At 43.5% G+C, this 14,726-nt stretch overlaps 1 protein-coding gene across 1 annotated transcript in view; it reads right to left on the reverse strand.

Annotated features, from left to right (window-relative positions):
- The window catches only part of LRBA (LPS responsive beige-like anchor protein), a 620,537-nt gene that overhangs the window by 1,918 nt on the left and 603,893 nt on the right, over positions 1 to 14,726 (reverse strand). Inside the window, 3 exon segments of the mRNA XM_032464781.1 lie at positions 3,245 to 3,396; positions 8,153 to 8,349; positions 11,330 to 11,431. Coding sequence (XP_032320672.1) covers positions 3,245 to 3,396; positions 8,153 to 8,349; positions 11,330 to 11,431 — 451 coding nt within the window.

Genomic DNA, 14,726 nt, shown 5'->3' on the forward strand with positions numbered 1-14,726 from the left:
AGAAAGTTCTAAGGCATGTAGAAAGCAAAGCAAATTGCTTATCAGTAATTTAAAGGGATTAAACTCTGATCAAAAGGCAGAGAGACTGGCAAAATGAATAAACGTGATCAGACTATATGCCGTCTACTGTCTACTCAAAGATCGAAAGACAAAAACAGGTTAAACATGAAAGGATGGAAGGGGATATTCCACACAAATAATGAAGAGAGCTGGGGTGGCTACCCAAATACTAGACAAAATGGGCTTTAAGTCAAAATATATGACAGGAGACAAATAAGGACACTATACAGTGATAAAAGGGGCAATTCGTCAAGACGATACAGCAATTAATTACTAACACATGACCAAACAGCAGCGGCCCCAAGATACATGGAACCAGCACTGACAGACCTGAAGGGAAGAACAAACAGTCCTACAGTAACAGCTGCTGACTTGCATGCCCCACTTTCATTAATGGGCAGAACCACCAGAAAGGAGAGTAGGAAACAGGAGCTGAGCCAGTACTAAAAACCAACTGGACCTGACACACAGATGAACACTCACCCAACAACAGCCGAATAAACAGATTTTTTTTTCTCAAATTCACATGGACTATTCTCCTAGATAAAGTATTTCTTCTAGTCGCAATAGAATTAAACTAGACATCATAATGGAAAACTGGAAAATGCATAAGTTTGTGGAGATTAACCAATGGGTCAAAAAAGAAATCTCAAAGGAAATTACAAAATATTGACTCAAAGGAAAACAGACAAGCCAAAACTTCCAAGATGCAGCAAAAACTGGGAAATTTATAGCTATAAACACATTTATTAAAAGAAAAAAAAACTTTCACCCAATTCTGCACCTTAAAGAACTAGAAAAAAGTATGAACTAAACCCAAGCATAACAGAAGGAATGAAATAATAAAGATTAGAATGGAAATAGAAGCTGGAAAAATAGAGAAAATCAACAAAATCAAAAGTTGGTTTGTTGAAAGGTCAAGAAAATTTTAGACTAAGAAAAAGACTCAAATTACTAAAATCATGAAGTGGAGACATTATCACCACCAGTTTTATATAAATAAAAGATAATAAGGTAATACTAGGAAATTTATATGCCAATAAATTGGAAAACCTAGATGAAATGGAAAAATTCTTAGAAACACATATTCCAAAATTTAATCATGGAGAAATAGAAAATCTGAATAGACTCAAAACTAGTGATGAGATTGAGCCAGTAATCAAAAACCTCCCAACAAAAAAAAAAAGCCCTGGACCAGACAGCTTCACTGGTGAATTCTACCAGTCACTTGAAGGGTTAACACCAACTCAAACACTTCTAAAAAACTGAAGAGAACAGTTCCTGAGTCATTTAATGAGGCCAACATACCCTAACATCAAAGTCAAAGACACTACAAAAAATTACAGATCAGTATTTCTTATGAACAGTGAGATAAAAATCTTCAACAAATACTAGCAAACCAAATTCAGTGGTACATTAGGAGGATCATACACCATGACCAAGTGGGATTTATTCTGGGAACAAAAGGATGGTTCAACATACAAAAACAAATTGATGTAGTATATATATCATACCAAGAGAATTAACAACCAAAAAACCCCACATGAACAAAAGGCATTTGACAAATCAACATCTTTTCATGATAAAAACACTCAAACTAAGAGTAGAAGGAAAATATCTCAACATGATAAAAGGCATTTATGAAAAATTCACAGCTAACACCATATTCAGTGGTGAATACTGAAAGCTTTTCCCCTGACTGGGACCTGGAACAAGACAAGGATCCTGCTTTAACCACTTCCATTCAATATAGTACAAAAAGTCCTCGCCAGAGTAGTTAGGCAAGAAAAAGAAAGAAGAGGCATCTAAATTGGAAAGGAAGAAGTAAAGCTGTCTCTATTACAAATGATAACGATCTTTATGTAGGAAACCTTAAAGATTCCACCCCCCCAAAAAAAAACCTGTTAGAGCTTATGAATTCAGCAAAGTCACAGGATACAAAATCAACACACAAAAATAAGTTGTGTTTTTATACAATGCAATGTACAATCTGAAAAGGAAATTAAGAGAACAATTCCATCATAGCAATAAAAAGAATAAAATACGCAGGAATAAATTTAACCAAAGAGGCAAAAGACTTGTATATTAAAAATCAGAAACTATTGGTGAAAGAAATTAAAGACATAAGTAAGTGTTTAAACACATCACACGTATATGGATTGGAAGACTTAATATTGTTAAAATGACAATACTAGCCAAAGAAATCTACAGAGTCAAACTAACTCCTATGAAAATCCCAGTGTTTTTTTGCAAAAACAGAAAAACCTATCTTAAAATTCACATGGAATCTCTAAGGACCCCAAAGAGCCAAAACAATCTCAAAAAAGAACAACAAAATTGGATATCCCATACTTCCCGATTTCAAAACTTACTAGAAAGCTACAATAATCGAAACAATGTGGCTCTGGCCTCACGTCAGACATATGGACCAACGGAATAGAACAGAGAGCCCAGAACAAGCTCCCACATACAGGGACAGTCTTTTCAACAAGTAGTGCTGGAAACACTGATACCCACATGCAAAAGAATGAGGTTAGAGACTTACCTACCATCATATACAAACATTAATTCAAAAAGGATCAAAACTAAATATGAGTTATTTGACTCTCAGGAGAAAACATAGAGGAAAAGCTTCATGACATTGGATTTTGCAGTGATTTCTTGGATATGACACTGAAAGCACAGGCAACAGCAGAAAAAATTAGATAAATCAGACTTCATCAAAATTAAAAGCTTTGCACGTCAAAGGGTACTATGAGATGGAATGATGAAAAAGTTCTGGAAATGCCAGATAGAGATACCAGATAAAGGTTATCTCCCCAAAATGTAGGTTTTCAGAAATAAGCCAGGTTTCTCAATGGCATCATCACAGACATACAGACATTTCACATTAAACTTTATACCAGAAGATAAAGGTACTTTAAAGAAATACAAAAAGCTTTACAGCAATATAATTGGAGCCTTCGTTACTTAAATCCTGTCTATTCCTAGAGAACTCAGCCTTTGTCCAAGATTGGCAATGCCATCAGAAGGAAAATCACGCTTTAAAAAAAGTCTCTTGGAAAACCCCAATATTCAATGGCTTTTTTGATTGCACAGGTGACCCTCACACCCCAGCCCATTTAAGTAAATTCCGTCCACAGGTTTTAAAGCCACCAGTAGTAGACCCTGATTCCAGTGTTACCTCTGGTCATAGGACAGGGCCATGGCCCGGATCCCGGCATCGCAGCCTGGATAGGCAAAGAGCTGCTTGAGGTCAGACACCTGCCAGACCACGACCACACCGTTGTCTCCTCCCGTGAGCAGGTACTGCCCGTCCCGGCTCAGCTGGATGGCCTAGGAGACAGGCAACATTCAGGAGAGATGTGGCTCGAGGAAAACCGCCCCCCACCCCACTTCTGATGAATTCCCCACAATGCAGCTACTGCAGCGCACAGAGAAGGGAGAGAGCTTGTATTCCTGAGGCTTTAGGAAATCATGAGTCATAGAAGACTTTTGCCATTGTTCCAAAATCAAATGGGCAAAGTCAGGCAATGTTAGAGGTTTTGTTTTTTGTTTTCTTTAATTTTTGCTGATAAAATTTTTGCTTTTTAAGGAAGAGGTGGCACACTCTTCCTGTTCTACGGTGTGTGCCGTGGATGGGGACCAGCTCTCTGTTGTGAGGAGCTTCCAGGCATCTCTCTGGTTGGAACGCAGACGTGCTAAGCCCATTTTGTGCCGAGGCCAAGCAGATAGCGCTAGATGACCTCATATCCCCAAGAACACCCTGCTGCCCCTGGGCTCCGGCCCCCCGGAGACCGCCTGCAGCTGGGGCGCCCTCCCTAGGCCCACGGGATTTTTACAGTGGCTGGGAAGACAGCTGGGTAGAGACCCACGACTTTCAGGTGCTGAAGCCCTGGGTTAAGCATTTTCTTCTTGCCCCAGGACCGACCGCTTCTTGCTGGTCACAAAGCACAGACGTGCAATTTGCTCTTCAGCCCCAAAAGCAGGCCACCCCCTATTACATACAACTTTTAAAATTTTTTCCACTGTTGGAAAAAAAAGTCAAAAGAATAATATTTCATGACGTGGCAATAATATGAATTCCAAGTTTCAGTGTCCATAAATAAGGGTTATTGGAACATAGCCACACCCATTCATTTCTGGCTATTTTCACATGTAATTGCAACAAAATATAGAGCCTGCAAAACCGAAAATATTTACTATTTGTCCCTCTACAGAGAAAAGTGTGGCGACTCCTCTGATATAAAAGGTCCCTCCCCATTCCAAAAGCTGATTGTCTTACCCCTTCCTCTCCTTTTCCCAGGTTATTGAGACACACATTTCCTTTCCTTACCTGGGTGGCATCGGGAGTTCTACAAGTCACTGCAAACACCTGTAGTCTTACGTCCACCAGGACACAGTGAACACAGGAATCCAGATTGTATGAGCGAGCCAGAAAGAAATTACCTACCTTCTGGAAAATATATTTACAGTCTTCTGCACTCAGAGTTTCAGTATAGTTGCCTTAAGTCTTTAATCTACATTTTGCTCCCCCAATTTTTTTAAATCATAGAAAATTAAGGACTATTTCTTAGCCATTCAATTCACATTCATGCAAATGCCAACTTTTAGAGATCTCCTAAATATAGCTTATTCTCAAGGACACAAAAATACATGTAACAAATAAAATCCCATGGGTGGAAGATAGTTACACGTAAGAAGTATTCTCTAAATTTTAACTAAATACAAATAGGAAGATTTTTCAATATGAGTAAAAACCAATATCCTTTCCTCCCATTCATTTCACAAATGGCCATCTCTAGGGGGTATCTGGGAAAGGCAATGAAGACTACAACAAATAATTATTTGCTACACTTATGAAATTCAGCTGATGAAAATCCATTAACCTCATGGTTGTGGTTCACTTGAGTTTTATAACTTGAGGCTTTTTACTGGATAAGTGCTATATTAAAACATAAATTAAAACCATTAATCTTTAATTCTTTGTTCCAGAGTAAAGAATCTCTAATCCTAGTTCTGTGTTGAAATAAATAAGACCTGGACTTTCAGGACTACACATTTATCAGCATCTAAAACATTTTAATAAACCAGGTGCCTGCTGAGGCTAAAACATATTTTGTTGGCCTTTCTCATGAGGGACTTGTCAAATTTCCCTGGACGTAAGAGCCAGGGTAGCATTTCCTGAACAGCACCCTATCACCCAGACCAGCATTCACATAGTTCTTAATTCTAGTTATCAGGCAGGGTTGAGACTAGCGATGTAAGAGGGCCCTGAGGACATGTTACTTCATCCTCAGAAATCCTGATGCCAGGACAACACTGAGGCTGCACTGGTTCTCAGGAGGCACCCACAGGCCACAGCTGTCTGCTGGGGACGATCACATCTTCAAACACAGCTTCCTCAGGAAGAGAAAATAAATGAGCTCCTCCGGGCGAAACGGTGGTTATCCCTTGTTAGGGATAACAGACCTTTCCTGCTCTAAACAGGCTGCCCACTTAAATTTAAGCTACTCATTAAGACATCTAAACACTGCCTAGTTGATGTGCTATGATATGTTAACCAAATGCCACCGAACAATCTGGCATCTAAATAAAAACAGGTGGGCAGCCTTGATTAGCACAGAGGTTCCCCAGGCTGCCTGCCTGCAGGGTTCTCGGTATTTCAAAGAAACTTAATTTCTGATCTGAGCTAGTGACTAATTTGTTTCCACAGTCTCCCATCCTTACAGGGGCTCCGACTGCAGGCCGGAGGTGGGAGTGCTGCTCCGTGATGTCCCTCCTTCGCAGCCTGCGGTTTCCTCCCCTCTGTCCCCAGGCAGTGAGCTGTGACAGGGCGTCTCTGGGGCCATGGGCAGGCGGGGCTCGTTTTAGGCCAGCTCGCTTTCATCACACAGTTGCCACTTGCAAGTTAGCATGATAAAGTGCAGGAGTGCTGGGGGAAAGGCGGTGGATTGTTTAAGCCTAAAATCCAGCGGGAAATCTTGGAAAAAAACAATGGCCGTAAGGCAGAGAGGAAAGGCCTGCGCGTGGGAACAGGCTGCAGAAGGCTTCCTGCGACCGACCAGCCTCCAGGAGCTTCCCAGAGCTGTGGGTGCGAACCGAAATGCCACAGAAATGGTTTAAGCCAGCAAGGGATTTCAAATTATTTTACAGATTTATTAGTGTAGCTGACACTCTGATCACAACTCAGAGTGACAGATGATCAGCATTATTATTGTGAAGAAAAGAAAGGAAAATCCTCTGATGTGCACTTGGTTAAATGAAGGAAGGGAAAAGCGAAAGCCGTGTGAGTGTCCCTGCGCAGGCCTCTGCAGCGGTCAAGATGCGATGGAGAAACCCACGGCGAGAAAGGGAGGCAGAAGAAAGCCGCTTGCTGAGTGAAGGAAGCACCCAGTGGGATCGACATTTAGGGTTTCTGTTCCTTTATACCTCCTGACCCCAGGATTTACGTGATAGAAAGGGGTGATCAGACCAGGTCTGGGAAACTAGGAGAACTTATGTCACCCTGTTAGCGCAGGCAGATAGCGAGATACGAGCAGAGAAAGGGGGACACACACCAAATGGCAGAAATTGGGCAGAAAGGAGGACCACAGGCCAAATGCAGGAAACCATACGTTATGCAGGCACCAGGGGTCCTTAGGTAGAGAAAGAAAAGCAGGAACCTCTGGGCTGGTAAGTGGTCACACCTTTGGGCGTGATAAGTGGCCCAGAGGCCAACAAAGAAAGGTGGGAAAAGGCAGGCATCTCGAGTGTTCAAGGGTAACCTTTTGCTCATTATGCCCTCATTTCAATAAAATTAGCCTTGCAGATTAGAAGTACCCATCATGCACCGACTCCACGAGACTTCCAATCCAGACTAAATAAGGACAAAATCCCTCCCCTAGGGAAGGTGGAGGTGGTTTGGAAGTCAGGGAATATGACCCCAAACCCTTCCCTCCCCAGTGAATATTCCACCCATTCATTCATACACTCTATGTAACCAACTTGCCAAAGAAACTTGGGGCAGCCGCTCACCTGAGCCTGCCCGCTCTCCCCTTGAGTGTACTATCCATCCTTTAATAAATTCTCACTTTACTTTTTTAACCTCTACGTCTTGTCTCTGAATTCTTTCTGGGACGGGACAAGAACCTGGAACACCGGCTGGATCCACCAGCAACAAGCCAAGCTGGCCCAAGTCAGGAAAAACCACGAGTAAAATGGCCAGAACAAGCTTGAAGCCACACTCCCAGGGCAAAGGCCTCTGCGACCCTCTTGCCATCCCCAATGTGTCCTGGGTTCCCTCACTGTACCCGGTTCACGTGCACCTCCAACCCTATCCCAGAAGGTGACAGGAACACCGGCTTCATTTTACCTTCACCTGCATGAAGATGTTCGGAGGTGAGAAAAAAAGGACCTTGAAAAGGTAGCCTCTCCTAAGAGCAGTCCCTCCTCTCTTCTTCAGCCTCGAACACTTACTCCCGTCCTGAGAATGAAGCAGGACGCGCAGGGCCCGCCAGCACCACCACTTCCCGTAGGCCGAAAGCAAAACCGTGCTGCCTGATGCACGTCAGAACCTGCAGCCCAGCTTCCCTAACCTGGTGAGTCTGGGTCTTGTTACCCGCCAAGAAGTCAAGTCTGAAATGGGATGCTGGTCCCACACCGTCAGAGCCCCGACCCCGCCCACCATCAGCCTGCTCAAAGGCAGACGGTCCAGTTGATGGATGATCTGTGGCACTATTTTAGCTCTGAGACTCAGAAAACAACCACCTGCGGTGAACTTTCTTAGACAGAAAACCAGAAACAACAAAGAAAAAGAGCAGTGCCACTGAAAGCCACCCAGGATGGCCTCACACAACCTGAAGAGAAGCTCATGGGCTGCAGGTCCCTCCTGGGCCTCACCTGGTGGTCTCAGGCGCTGGGCACTCGGATGCACTGGGGTCTGGGAGGTACCAGCCCCACCCCAGTGCCACCTCATGACTCCCTCTTGGAGTGGAAGAGAGAGCCTTGGTTACTAAAACCAGAAGTTTCTTTGGTGAACCCTCTCCCTCCTCGCTTGCCACACTTTGAGGTGAAAACACAGAAGGTTGAAAATTCTACAAGGTACACTCACCCTTATGTTGTCATCGGTTTCCATAGTGGCCTGGAGTTTTCCGTTCACACTGAATGTACAGAAGAAGCCATTTTCATAGAATATGACACAGTGACCCTCTCTTGAAGCCTGAATGAGTCTTGGGTTCAGGCAGTTTTCAGGGCCCTCCAAAGTCCTCAACAAGTCTCCATTCATGGAATGTATGAGACATGGTCCTTCTGAGAAAACAGGAGAAACAAAAGGCAAAATGACGTTTTTCCATGAGGACAGACAAATGTGGTCTGAATCTTGGCTGAGCACAGGTCCAGCAGGATGACAGTGCCATATTACAGCGGTTGAAGGCCTTCAAAAACGACATATTAGTTATTTTGTAAAACCTGCACGCTGGCTGGAACTCACCTTCCACTTGGGAGAAGAGAAAGCTAGGTTGTACGTGTTCAAGTCCACTGCTCAAGAGACAGGAAGTTACTTTATGAAATTCATTATGCCAAGAGATGATAAAAAGTGGAGGAATTGAGAAAGGAACAGGACAGATTTCAAATCCTAGAAGAGTTTCCCAGACAGCTGGGCCACTATCAAACATGGGGTGCCGCCAGGCACACTCTGATCCTCTACACCCCACCCTGCCACCTCCCGGGCTCTCTGGTGGTGGCATCTGGCCTGTGAGGGGGAGAACTCTAAGGTCCAAGCCTTCTTCCCTCCCACTGCTCACTGCTCTGCAGTGAACGCGGCCCCGGGTAGTCCACTCCTCGCCCCCAAGTAAATCCACACAGACATCCTTCTGCCACTTCTGCTTGGTGAACGAGCCTGCTTGCCTGCTGTCCCCTAAACCAAGAAGCCGCACCCACCGCTCCCCGCTCCCCAGGCTGACCTGCAGGCCTAGCTGCCCGAGGAGGATGGAGAATCTGCCCAGTAGCCCTTCCGAGCAGTGCTCGGTCATCTTTGCTGAGTGCCTGCTACAGGCGGAGCAGGGGAGTACGCAGCCAAAACTGCCTGTGTGACGAGTAGGTTCTAAGGAATGCCTGAGCTGGACAGAAGTAGTAACTAGACAGTGTGTCCTGCTCCTCTCCACGCTGCATCACCTATTCCCCACGCGACTATTAAAGGTACCTCTCGGCTTATTGTTGACCACTCAGACCACTTTTCAGCATTCTCGATGTAAACACAGAAGGCAGTCTTTGCTCTGCACAGTTTCAGCATGCAGGAATTTCACTTATCGCTCTAAATAACCTAGTCCCTCAACACCACAGTTCAGACGTCAGTTCTCACAGTAATTAAGTAAAGTGCACATTTCATGGCCAGCTCTTCAGCCCACAAATCACTACAAATAGCAGGTGTGCATCATTTCAGGTGACTGAGCCCGTCACACCTTTCAGAGTCTCAGGGAAAGGTCCCCGCGTGTCTGTGACTCAGCTCGTGCACAGACAGCACACTCTGTAGCTGTGTTGCCTCCTTGTCCACCAGTGATAAAACTATGACATTTTACACAAATGCATCATCGGAGGAGGGTGTCAGCCTACAAAGGTAAGTTAACAGTAAGGACAAGAAAGGTGATGAAGCTGAAAGTGAAATGCGAATCAAACCTAAGTGGAGTTAGAGAAGAGCGAGTTGACCGAGGGAAAGCTGGGGCTGCTGAGACGCCGCAGATGTGCGTCCAGGGGACCTGACTGACGGGAGCTGGGAAAGTGGCTGTAACCAACATGAGGATGTCCCCGAAGAAGCGATGCCAGAAAAATCCTTCACATTAAAGAAAACCTAGGAGATGTTTTATGACACTGAAAGCACAGAAGACAAAATGTCGGAAGCTAATCCAATCTTAGGAAGGAGTCTGACAACTGGTCAAGGCGCAGAAAAGATTCTCAAGTTACTTGGGCAGAAGGGGCAGGCACTGTTTAAAGTACTGTTGGTATGTTTTTCACAAAGAAATAAAATACTTTCATTCTCAATGAAATGTTTTAAATTACAGTGTACTAAGTAAGTAAATGTTGAGTTTTACTATTTTCTTCATGTCCATATATATGTATGTGTACGTATGTACATATAACACTGAACAGGAAAATGTTTTTATGTTTTGGTATAAATTTTTAAAGACCATGGAACAATCATAAAATCTCCCACTGGTTATTAAACTTTCCCATTGATTATTAGTAATCATAGTATTTCCCACTGAAATTATTGGTTTTCAGTCTCATTGCATGGTTCCATCTTGCACAGTCATTTTAATGGTCCCATACCACCGTGCAAAGTGAGGACAGCCTGTAATATGACAGGTTTGTTTTATATGTCCGACTTGGATAACAGATAATCTAAGAACTCATGTTAGCTCAGGATAAATGAAATCACTGGGTGTAAGAAGGAAAGAAACTCAGTAGTTACAGAATTCTTGCTATTGTTATTTCATTGTTTTGACCAACTAAATTTTTAACCACAATCTTCTTGCTAGCTTGACTTTTATAGTTCAAGACACAGATAAGGTGACTCAAAAACTCTACACATCTCCATTAGATAAACCTAAAAGACATGGGATTACAGTAGTTTTTTTGTGTTCAGACGTCATTCAGTTCAGGGCAGAAGGACAGAGAGATGGATAGACTATTACAGTCGAATAAGCAGTGAACTGGAAACAGCTCTGTTCCTGGTCAGATCCTGATGTGTTGTGTGTGCTCTTGGAAAGCTTGCTGAGTATTTTTGGCCTAAACATACGATGATGCAAAACTCCAGGCAAACCAGCTTAATTTAAGCATCTTTCCACTCCGTTCTCAAAGCCACCATGGCCCCTGCCTAGTTCAGAGACTTGGAAGGTAAAACAGACTGTGTCGGGAGTTCCCGTTCAGGTGTGAGATGGAACCCAGCCCAGTCGGAGTCCAGAAGGATAAACAAACATACAAAGGTGGTCCTTGTTCTTGCCCCACTCTTTAGAGCCAAGCTGTGAAACTCAGCTTTCTGCAGTGATGGAAATGCTCCCCTTTCGGGGCTGTCCAACACAGTAGCCACTAGTCCTGTGTGAACACTGAGCCCCTGAAATGTGGCTAGTGCCACCAGGGAACTGAATTTTTAATTTCATTTCCTTTCAGTGAACGTAAACAGCCCCGTGTGGCTCATGGCTAGCGTAAGAGCGCAGCTCTAGAGAAAGAGGCACCAAATTCATCCGCGGTGATCTGTGTCTAGGAGACACCCCACAAAGCGACGTAGATTTACCGTTAGAGCCACTTAACACCAGGCCCAGCTCGGCACAGGCGGCAGCACAGGTGACCTCGCAGTCGTGGCCCGTCAAAATGGCCCGCGGGGCGGCGGCCTCACCTTTAGGGAGAAACACGTAGAAGAACATATCAATTCAGGTTCATGCAGGGGTGACCTCCCTCTACTCAGATTAAATAAGCAAGAATTTGTTCCTAATTCCCATTATACCTAAATCTTTAATCTATAGCTCGGGAATTTGTCCCAAAGTCCCGTTTTAGTAGATCCAAACTATATTCTATAGTTTGAGGAACACGTGTTGCTCAGTTTCTAAACCTTACATGATTATCGGGCAAAAAACAATAGTTTAAAAGCGAATAAAATAAGACAAAAATCTGCATTATAAACGGCCTTAGATACTTAGGAAATACAAATACGAGCCCCTTGGTTAGATGATTTATGAATGAATTTATAATTCACATTTCACAGAAAGGTGGTCTCCTCAGCTCCCCCCTCACCTAGGCTTCCTCCTCCGTGGGCCACTGAGACCCCTGTCACATAAGGACAGTCTGAACCAGGGTTCACGATATCACGAAGCAGCCCTTCTCTTAAATACTTACTGTCTTTCCTAAGTTCTGTTTTATCCTGATACAAAATCTTATACAGTATATTTCTCGATGGTTCATTCAAAGCACAGAGGGGGGAAATCAGACTGTTAAATGTGATTCTACTGATGGTGACTGACAATTAGGGGAGGGGGGTGAAGGAGGGATGGAGGACTATCCAAGTACTGGGAGATGCTTCAGAACATTCTCACTAGTAGAAGTCATCCTGTATCTCAGTCCCAAACTGAAAAGACAATGGGCTGGTTGACCAGGAACCCACACTGTGAATGGCCCAGCACTGGCAAGTAAAACAGTAATGGGCTTGACGGGTGCCTTGATTTCATGTCTGAATTCCATATTTAGCCTGAAAAATGCTATTTTAAGACAAATGGGTCCTCCTACTTTTATAGTCTCTGGGGATGAAGGCACAAACGCCTTAATGAAAGGGGCCGGTGGCAGCATTCTTAGATGTCCTTGATGAGGGTTGGTTGCATAGTCTGACTGACAAATGATACTGTGGAATCCACAGGGGCAAATGTGCCCAGAAAACAGGTCACTACTGCCATCTGTGGAACTCTGTGGAAAAGAATAACTTGTTATCCTAACCGCATACGCTTGGAACAGTCACCCACCCTGAGGAGAGAGGTCGGGCAGATCAGGGAAAATCCAGCAGAAACCTACTGCCCTTGGAAAGGCAAATGCTGGTGGTCAAAAAAATCTCCTAGTGGGTTTTAGGATGGTCAATGTCCTCTGAAATGTCAAGCAAATTTATGTGCATGCCTATGCTTGGGGGGGTGCGGGGCGGGGGAGGAAAACAAACCTTACTGAATGAATGTACGCAGATCCGCGCCAAACCAGGAGAGGCCTCCACTGGGAAGACAGAGCCTGGCTTCTGCGCTTCCAGCCCCACTGCCCCTGGGCCTGCAGTTACTTCATGTCTGATCGGCTCCCTAATTACTACAGTGCGTTCACCGGAGGGCATCACACACAGCCGTGTCCCCACAGTGTCCTTCCTGGCTTCCGGTGACTATAGGTACTTATGGGTACTTCTGAGTGAGACGTAAGTGAAGAGATACCGTATTAACCTCCGCACACGCTATATGCAGTCAGACGCAGGAACTGGCCTGCACACTTGGTGACAAACGGAGACCTCAAATGACATAATAAAAGGCCAGGGGTAAATGGAACAAGGGGCTTGGTTTCATTTGATTCAGTTTTAAAACTGCTTTGGGGAGAGAAACCCTCCTTAATACAATGTTTACTAGACATTTTCTAAACCAGAAAGCATTTGTTACAAGAGCAATGATTTTTTTCCTTAGAAGGTATATAAATTTGGGAAATTCGTTAAGAAAAGAAGCAAATAATGCAAACCAATCTGAACTACCTAAATTTCTGTTGGAGTTCAGTCTTGCCACAAAAATTAGAAATAAATGTGTCCTTAAAAGTCACCAATACTTCAGCCCCGATTCATGGTTTCCTTTCCTTTTCCACAAAAATACCATACAATGTTAATTTTGAAATGCATGGCTAATTACATCTATTGGCAACCTTTTTAAAACCAAGAACTGAAATCATTAAAATCTAAGGAATCTATACTCAGTGTGATTGTTCCTTTTTTGATTTTGTAAGTTATCGTTTTATGGGGGGTGGGATTTGTGTTTTAACTTGAATTGTCTTGGAATTCCTCGGTGGAAAATGAAAGTCTGAAGACAACTGACAGCAGTCTAAGTGGAAGGCAAAGCAAACAGAGGACAAATGGGTAATGGGGACCCAGAGGACGTTGTCACTTAAGCATGCCAATGCTAACTTTTTGTTTTGTAGATCTACGAATATTTTCTCAGGGACATGGGGAGGAAGTGAGAAGACTGCTGTCAACTGGATTTCTTTCTTTAATGCCAAACAGTTGAAATACTGAGAATTTTCCATGACCATAAAGTTAGAGCTTAGGCAGCCTCACAATTAACCCCATAAAGTGAATTAAGATATAAGCATTCTTTTTTGTAAACTCTTAATTTTTTATAAGTATGCTTTACTTACAAAATACTAGTTTCCAGTAATCAACACTATACCAATCATTTTCCCCTCCACAAATCAGAAGACACGCGCTCATGCTGTGTAATTAAAACACTGAAAAAAAGACTTCTTTTCCGAGGGCCTGATCTCTACATAAAGAACGATTCAAGGCTAGGTCTCTGGCTTCAAAGTTTGGCAAAATGTTTGCTAACCCAGGAAGCAGGTTAGGCAGTTCAGGAAATCTGGGGAGTGGGGTGGGGTGGGGGTGGGGCAGAATGGAAAAGAAAAGGAAAGGAAAAGAAAACCAAGAAATTGAAAGCGTAAGAGTAGACTTCTGGTCATTGGGTTCTTCTCAGGTACCTGGTTTCACAAACTCGCTGGACTTCCTGCACAAAGACTTGTGCTACAGAACTTTCCTCCCCTTTAGGAAACGCACATGAATGGCCTCTAAAAATCCACATACAACAATATAAGGATTCATTTCCTCCAAGAAAAGCTATTTCCAGTCCTGTTTCAGGACTGAACCTTGCATTCCCTTTATTACACACGGTGCAGATCGAGTGCTCTTGACATTTTCTCATTGAAAAATCTGTTCGAAATAAATACCTGGATTTGTTTAAGTTCCAATGAACCAATGTTTTACGTATTAAATTTTCACTTAAGCAAATAGAATTATATGATATGGGATTTAAATCCAACAGGTCCAAACTGAGAAGTTCATCAGGTATTTGGGAAGCCCTTGGGATGAAATTACAAAGGGCAGAGGGCACCCAGGCTTCACATGAGACTCACAGAATCCA

This window comes from Camelus ferus, chromosome 2 (assembly GCF_009834535.1).
Source record: "Camelus ferus isolate YT-003-E chromosome 2, BCGSAC_Cfer_1.0, whole genome shotgun sequence".
NCBI lineage: Eukaryota > Metazoa > Chordata > Mammalia > Artiodactyla > Camelidae > Camelus > Camelus ferus.